The 7,588-nt window shown below is 37.4% G+C and overlaps 1 protein-coding gene across 1 annotated transcript; it reads right to left on the reverse strand.

Moving 5' to 3' along the window:
* Positions 1-2,650: 2,650 nt before the first annotated feature.
* On the reverse strand, positions 2,651-6,247 carry eva1ab (eva-1 homolog A, regulator of programmed cell death b). The gene is made up of 3 exons (XM_088004670.1): positions 6,086-6,247; positions 4,831-5,190; positions 2,651-3,464 (listed from the first exon to the last, which is right to left on the reverse strand). The coding sequence occupies exons 1-3, from the start codon at positions 6,186-6,188 to the stop codon at positions 3,352-3,354; spliced, it is 576 nt and encodes a 191-aa protein (XP_087860796.1). The 5' UTR covers positions 6,189-6,247; the 3' UTR covers positions 2,651-3,351.
* Positions 6,248-7,588: the final 1,341 nt, after the last annotated feature.

The raw sequence follows: 7,588 nt of genomic DNA on the forward strand, positions 1-7,588 counted from the left end.
TAAACAGCAGGATGATAGAGGGATGCCCACAGGACATGTAGCTGAGAAAATAAAAGACAAATGGTTAGAAAAGAAGAGTAAGGAAAACATGAAAAAAGCAGCCTTAAAACTGGAAAGGATGAATGTTGGGATGAAAACAGGTTGTTCCACTTACTAACGGAAACCACTGAGGGAGAGCAGAAGGCAAAAACCATAAAAAAATGGCTAAATTCATTTAGTCATTTAAAAATGAGTAAATGAATTTTTGTTTCAACAAACACAACTCAGCAAAAACTAAACGGAGCAGGAACTGAAAGGAGTGTCACGGGAAAAACAGGAAGGATAAAATACCATCTCTTTTGTCTTTACTTTGACCTTCTCCTTGTTGTTTTGTTCAATAGGTTTTGCCATGTCCTGTTTATTATTGATTATATTCTGTATTCACTTCTTTTCATAGTGTTAAGGAAGATTTTTATGAATTAGTTAATTTTGGAAAAAGTTTGGCTCTCTCTCTTCCTTTATGATCCCGGGTCCTCTCGCGTGTAGTCACTCAGAAGAAAACAGCAATGCGTGTTGACGTCACAGAATTGCAGTTTAATCCAATAGAAGACAATGCATCTATCAGATAGCCATACGCTGTCAGGATAGCATACATGCAGCGAGTACCATACCTGTGCATGTGCATTAAGAAGTCCAACCGTCAGAGGAGTTGTCAGTTCACCATACGGAACAAGTTATGACGAAAATAAGTAATTAAATTGTTTTCAATGACAATTATATAGATATACATGCGTTGTCGTGGTTTCAAAGTGTATTTAAAGCAGGTCTGGTTGCAGCTGGAGTCAGCTACAAAACACGTCAGTATAAAACCCATTAACCTACTTAACCGCTAAGTCAGGATGCCATACAACTGTTAATAACAAAGTGTATGGTGATTTACGTCATGATTCTATGTTGCTGATTAAATGAAATCTTATGGTAATGATGTGTCTGACAGATATAGCCGTGACTTCGTGCTAAGCGTATGACGATCTGACAGCATATGCTGACCTGGCAGAACACCGCTCTTTGTTCTTGTAATAATCTGCATACACTGCAGTAGCTATCATTATTTAATTATGTACATTGATATTTTTTAAATTAACAAATAACTAAAACACAAGAACCAAAGAGCATGCACATTGCTCTTTGATTGTTTTCGTTCAAAGTGGCAGCTGTAATGTCTGCCATGGTGTCAGACTGCCTGGCTTTATGTAGTGGGAGAAAGGGAGAGAACAGTCACGATGAGTGCCTTGGTTACTTCTTGCTTGTTGCTCCTTGGTCAGTGCTCATAGTTGAGCGTTATTTACCGTCAGGACTTTGCCTCAATTGCTATGTTTAATGGTGCAGACAGTGGTGGTTTCTGACATGGGCAAACGCCCAGGGCGTTATCTTTTTAGGAATGGCATGATGCCACCACTGTGCTACAGCACAGAGATGGAATATTTAATATTGGTAAAATGTATTAAGTATTTAATATCTAAGAGTTTTTATGGTAATATGGATCTTTCAGATCAATTTGAGAAGCAATTTTGATCATATTTTACATTTTATTGTGTCATGTACCGCGGGGCGCTGGTCTTGGTCTTGACTCGGTCTCGACTTCCCCCGGTCTTGGTCTTGGCTTGGTTTCGGACCCTAAAAGTCTTGGTCTTGTCTTGGTCTCGATACGCTCTGGTCTTGGTCTTGGGTTAGGTGGTCTTGAACACAACACTGATCATCTTTCACTTGCAACGGCATCCATTTTGGTTCAAGCTAAACATGCTTCCTTTTGGAGCACATAGATGACATCGATTATTGTTTAACCATAAGTAGGATAAAAGGTGGGTAAGAGAAATAAAACTAACTGAAAAGAAGGCAATGACAAAAGTCCTGTCATTCTGTGTGCTGTTTCACCTCTTCACCGCTAGATGTCCTCAGTTAGCTTCTTGTAGATCACCTTGTTATTAACAGTTAGTGTAGCAAAAAACCTGAATCCACTTTGTGTCTACAAAGTTTTTTCCTGTCTTGTTTTAGCCATTTTTTGACATTCCCAAATGGGATTGGTTTACTGTCCCAGTTTGCTGGAGTGAATGTAAATTTTGTCGTTCGTTTGTTTGTTTATCTGGTGCTAGTTAGCTTAGATTGTTTTCTTTATATTTTTATTTGAAATTTGACCTGAATTAACAGTAATTATGTTTTTAAAAAAGAAAGAATGGGGGGAAAGAGGTGGAAAACATGCAGTTGCACTTTTTCGACACCAGGTGGCGTATTTTATACACTTTTGCAATTTTTCTTCTTGGTTGTTCTGGTCCAAAATATCCTTATCCTATCACCTGCATGAATTTATATAAATTTTAGGGTTTAAAATATTCAATTTATATTTTTTTCTTCCTTTTTTCAAGGTTGATTAATAATGCATCAGAGATTTTCATTTTATTTTCTAAAAACAAGAATTGTCTGCATACTCTGAAACTGATTCAATTGACTGATATTCTATAAGCCACACAAATTCAATTTATGCATTTATTTTTAAGTGTTTGTGCTGTTTTTAGAAGCAGTAGAGAAACAAATGGAAGTGCAATAATGTGAAAAATGTGAATTTTGCATAACGGGTCCACTTTGTGTTTTTAAAAAACTGCAAAGCCACCACTTTGTCTTTTATACAGCAGTTTAATCAGTATGTCAAAACAAATTTCATAAAATATTAAAATTAAGTTAGTCGTTCTTTGTAATAACTCAGATTGAGGATTGTCATAAAGTGATGCAACAGAGCTGATAATCCTCAGTGCTTCATGTGTCTGATGTCATTCAATGTGCAACTAGATAAAATTGAAGTGCAATAGTAAAAGCACCAGTATTTATACCACCATGTTTTCATAGAGCTTCTATGATCGTCTTGGAAGAGAAAGTTGCTCTTCAATATAAAAGTATCAAGTTGCAATCCTTTGATTGTTGCAGGTTCACAAACAATAAATGGTCAGCTGAGAAAAGTGCAACATTATTCTACAAAATCAAGCTGTGGACGCTACATTGTTATTCCCTTCTGCTCCTTTTCATGTTCTACTGAGAAGTGCCTGGTAGAAACAGAAAAGAGAAAACATCCCAGTAAATTAATGGCAGCAGTCACATAGCCCAGAATCCATCAAATATCAGCTACAGACAATAGTTTGTTGCTAAACTGTCATTGAAAAATCAGTTTCTGTCCTCTCTTCTTGTTCAGCCCCAAACAAACCAGTTTTACATCAGAGGCTCACTGCTGCAGTGGAAACTGTTTCATGTTCATTTTTCTGCACCAGTCATCCATCTGACTTTGTTTTCCTCCAGGTCTGTATCTGTCTTTTTGGTCTTCCATCAGTAATATCTGTTGAGACTTTGAGTCACTGTGCTGATGTCTGGTTGTCCATTCATCCAGATCTCTCGAAGAACCCGTTCCCGCTCCTCCAGTCGCTGGGCCCGGTCCAGTTCTAAAGAAACAAACACACACTTTTAAACACACCTATCCTCTACTTTGCTTTTAGAACTTAGCATTTTGTTTTATTTGTTTTATCTGGTTTTCTGCACATAAAGTTGGACTGGCGCAGAAAATCAGAGCTAAACTCAGACCTTACAAGAAAACATTTTCATAAAAAATAATTTTCATCCATTTGATGAGTTATTTATTTAGTCTTTAATTTAGTGAGCAGAGGTTTCAAACCATTTATTCTCCGGTCATTCTTAGCCCTGCCTCAATGTATGATTATGTTTGTGTCATGACAGTTTCTAACACACTGGATCGAACATTTAACATGTTTCTCTTGCTGGACTTTTACAGATGCCAACAACAACCTTTTCGTCCTAAATCTTAAAGATGTCAGAACTGTTATGGTTAATCAAGACATGAACGTGTCTCATACATTAATTATATTATTTCACCAATTTAGAAATTCAGAGCTGTTTTTTAAAGTCTGTCCTCTCTTTTTGTTCAGCCCCAAACAAACCAGTGTTACCTCATTGTTCAGAGGCTTTGTTTTCCTCCTGGTCTGTATCTGTCTTTTTGGTCTTCCATCAAGTTACAACAAAATTTTTAACTTTTCCAGCAGCCATTGTACAGCACATAAAGTGGTAAAACCAGCTGACCAACAGTGCTGGACCTCAGCTTTGGTTGCTAGGTGATGGGCTAGGCTCAGACGATGTTGCTAGGTGACAGCGCAGTGCCCAGTTTGACTGAAAAATTAGTCAAATTGGACACGTCCAATTTGAAACCTCCTGATTTTCCAGACACCAAAAACACATTAATTTACAGCCATAAAACAGATGTGTGTTTTTTAAGCATTGGGCTGATTTTAGAGGCAGTTGAGACCCAAATGGAAGAACAAAAATGTGAAAAAAGTTAATTTTCCATAATAGATCTCATATTTTCCCCATTGAATAAAGAGTTTACAATGTGAGATCACACTATACTTTCAAAGATTTGTTTATTTTAAGCATAAGAGCTTAAAATAAGCTCTGATAAAAAAAAGCTTATTTTAAAAATAAAAAAAAATCTACTTTTTAAAAAATAAAAGTAACAACTGCATTCACATTTGCAGTTTAATGCATATTTGCAACAAAACGTTTTCAATAGACTCATCTATTTAGAGTTTCTTTTGAACATAATAATGAAACATTTACTAACATATTTGATGCATCTGATTTTAGTGTTGACACTCATCAAAATGTAATGTTTGTTAAATTGTTGACTGTATGGTGTCTTCTTTAAAAACGTGTTTTTATTATGTAAAACACTTTGAGCCGCCTTGTTGCTGAAATGTTCTGTACAATTTAACTTGATTGATTGAAGGTGACAGATACCCTCAGAAGATGTGAACATGGTGGCGTTCAGCAGAGCTCTCTCGAAGCGCCTGCGTCGCCGTGCCGACAGGTCAGACGTGTCGTCCCAGTCCTCTTGCTCACAGTCCCCAGTGTTCCCAGTCGCTCCAGAGGCCACAACCACAGCACCGGCGTTGTCTGGGTTGCCGTCTGTGAGCTGAGGGCGGGCACAGAGGTGCTGGCGACGGTGATGTCTGACCCTTTGGCGATTCTGAAGGTCGTTGCTGTTGCCATAGTGGCAGTCCGCTCGGCAGTGTATCTGGAAGACGATGGCGCACAGCGTGACCAGGAGACCAACACACACACCGCCGAGGAACACTAGAGCTGTTCTCTCAGGTTGGTCTGTGACAAAGGGAAGCGACAATCAATTCAGAGTTAAACGGGCATCTGATGGTTTCATCCTCCTCTGTCTTCATGTTCTGCATCTCCTCCTTTCTCTGCTTCTTCAAACTCTTCATCTGGGATCAAACTTCCTGTTTCCACTGCCTGATTTCCATCTCGTTTCCACATTTAATTCCTCATATTTACAGAAATCAAGACACTACAGTTAAAATCTGGCATCAAAATGCTTAAAAATTACATTTATTTCCCTTTCGGTTCAAAAAGTGTTTTTGAATTTGTTTGTAAAAAAAATATATAACGGTGGAAAGGTTTAGTCTGATTTAAAACAGACAAATACGTTTTCATTGATTATGTATTTGCACAAATTCATGTTTTATTTATTTATTTACTGTTTCAAACATTCAAATTCCCAAAGGGAAATTAAATGTTGTTGTAACTCATATTCAGTCAAAGAGTTGTTGTAGACAGTGATGGCTGTTGGCAGGAAAGATCTCCTGTAGCAGTCTGTATTACAGCGACTCTGAAGAACCCTCTGACTGAAGATACTCTGTCTTCTCAAGACAGTCTCATGTAGAAGATGGTCATGGTTGTCCATAATGTTCTTGATTTCATGAAGAATCTTTCTGTGAATAATAATCTCCAGAGGTTCCAGAAGTGCTGCCTGAATCTGTTCTTTTGTAATCAAGCTATGTATTTGAATGTTTTTATTTTAGTCTTAAAAAACAGAATTTGGACGTAATTTTACATTTTTGTCTGATGATGTAATGTATAAATATTAAATCAGATGTTTTGATCAATTACTCTGTACTTGAGTAGCCTTTAAACCATAAACCTCTAACCTGAGTAACTTATTATTACTGATTACAGTAAATCCCACATGAACTGTTAATCCCACCTGCAATGAAAGTGTAAGCAGCCAAAAGGTTGCTCAGCATCGCCATCTCCTGGGACCCCATCTTCACCTCCGTGTCTGGGCTGCCGGGTGTTGGAGTGCTCATATTGTGGCTGAGGTGAGATCGGTATAAGTTCCTGGAGAAGTTGGATCAGAGCCTCATCTCTCCTCCTGGATCGTCAAGTTTTTAGAAAAAAAAAAACAGAAGAGTAAGTGAATGTTTCTGTCGCATCTAAACTAACAATTCTGCACAGCATTTGAAATAATAAATATAATTAGTAATATTAATAACAATGTATTTATTAGTGCCTAAAAAGGCTTTCAAATTCACCTTAAAAAGTAACATCCTTATTAAAAACACAATCGAGATGAAAAATGAAACCCATAAAACTACTGGATAAAACAGTAGAGTTCAGCTGAGCTTTCTTATGAATCTATAGTTTCAGATCATTTTAAACACAGAACAAACTCAGCACAACACATGGTCATGGCAAATGATTTATAACTGCAGCTGTGTGCAACTAAAGAAGCACTCTAGATGTAATTGATTACTATTTAAAGGGGAATTATGCAAAATTTAAATTTTGCAGGTTTTTATACTTCCATTATGGCCTCAATTGCTTCTAAAAACAGTTCAAACATTTAGGCATTTTTCGACAATAAGTTAATGCTTTTTGATGCCTGGAAAATGAGCCGTTTCACAAACCTCCTGATTGTTAAGTCACATTTCACGATCAATGCATTGTTACCTAGCAACCTCAGCTAAGCCCAGCCTGTTTCCTAGCAACCCAAGCACATTCAGTTTTATTGCTGTATGTGCTGTACAATGGCTGCTGGAAAAGACAAGTGTTTTGTTATTGACTTACTCACTTACTGCATTCTTGTTGTTTGTACAGGAGGCTCTACTTCTGCTTTTCTAAGACAAGATTGGGTTTGGGTCGTGTGGCCGGAAGCAACTAATTTGAACTTGAAGTGACAAGGCAAGACAATCTTATCTAAGAATTATTTTGTGTAACAAATGTACTGAACATGATTTGTATAGCCCATAAATCTATAATAACCTGTCCAAGGAAGTATTATAGATTCCCTTTAATTAACTTACAAGTCAGTTTCTTAAAGCAGTCAATCTATTTTTGCATTTATACTTGCTTTTCTGTAGAGTGAACTAAACTCTTTTCACTTTCCCACCTCATTTTTCTTCTGGCTGCAGTGAAATAATCCCCAGGCAGTGCATCCATCAGGCAGGCAGGTCTGTACACTTGACCTTTGTGTGGAGCATGTGGAAAAGGGCAGGTGTTGCTCAGTGCTCACACAGTGACCATGTCACCACAGATAAATGTCCAAAATCCCAGGCTGAGAGGAAAACATACTGAAAGGAGCCCATGACTCTGATGAGCTGTATCACCTCTGAAAGGTCGCCATCAGAAATGTTGAAGTTGTTGATGCTTTCCAACATTTATCCTATCTACTTTATTTTGCATTAAAATATAGTATTTATTCCCTTTT

Source organism: Poecilia mexicana, unplaced genomic scaffold (assembly GCF_051168715.1).
Source record: "Poecilia mexicana isolate PSO_F unplaced genomic scaffold, ASM5116871v1 scaffold_3, whole genome shotgun sequence".
NCBI classification, from domain to species: Eukaryota; Metazoa; Chordata; class Actinopteri; order Cyprinodontiformes; family Poeciliidae; genus Poecilia; species Poecilia mexicana.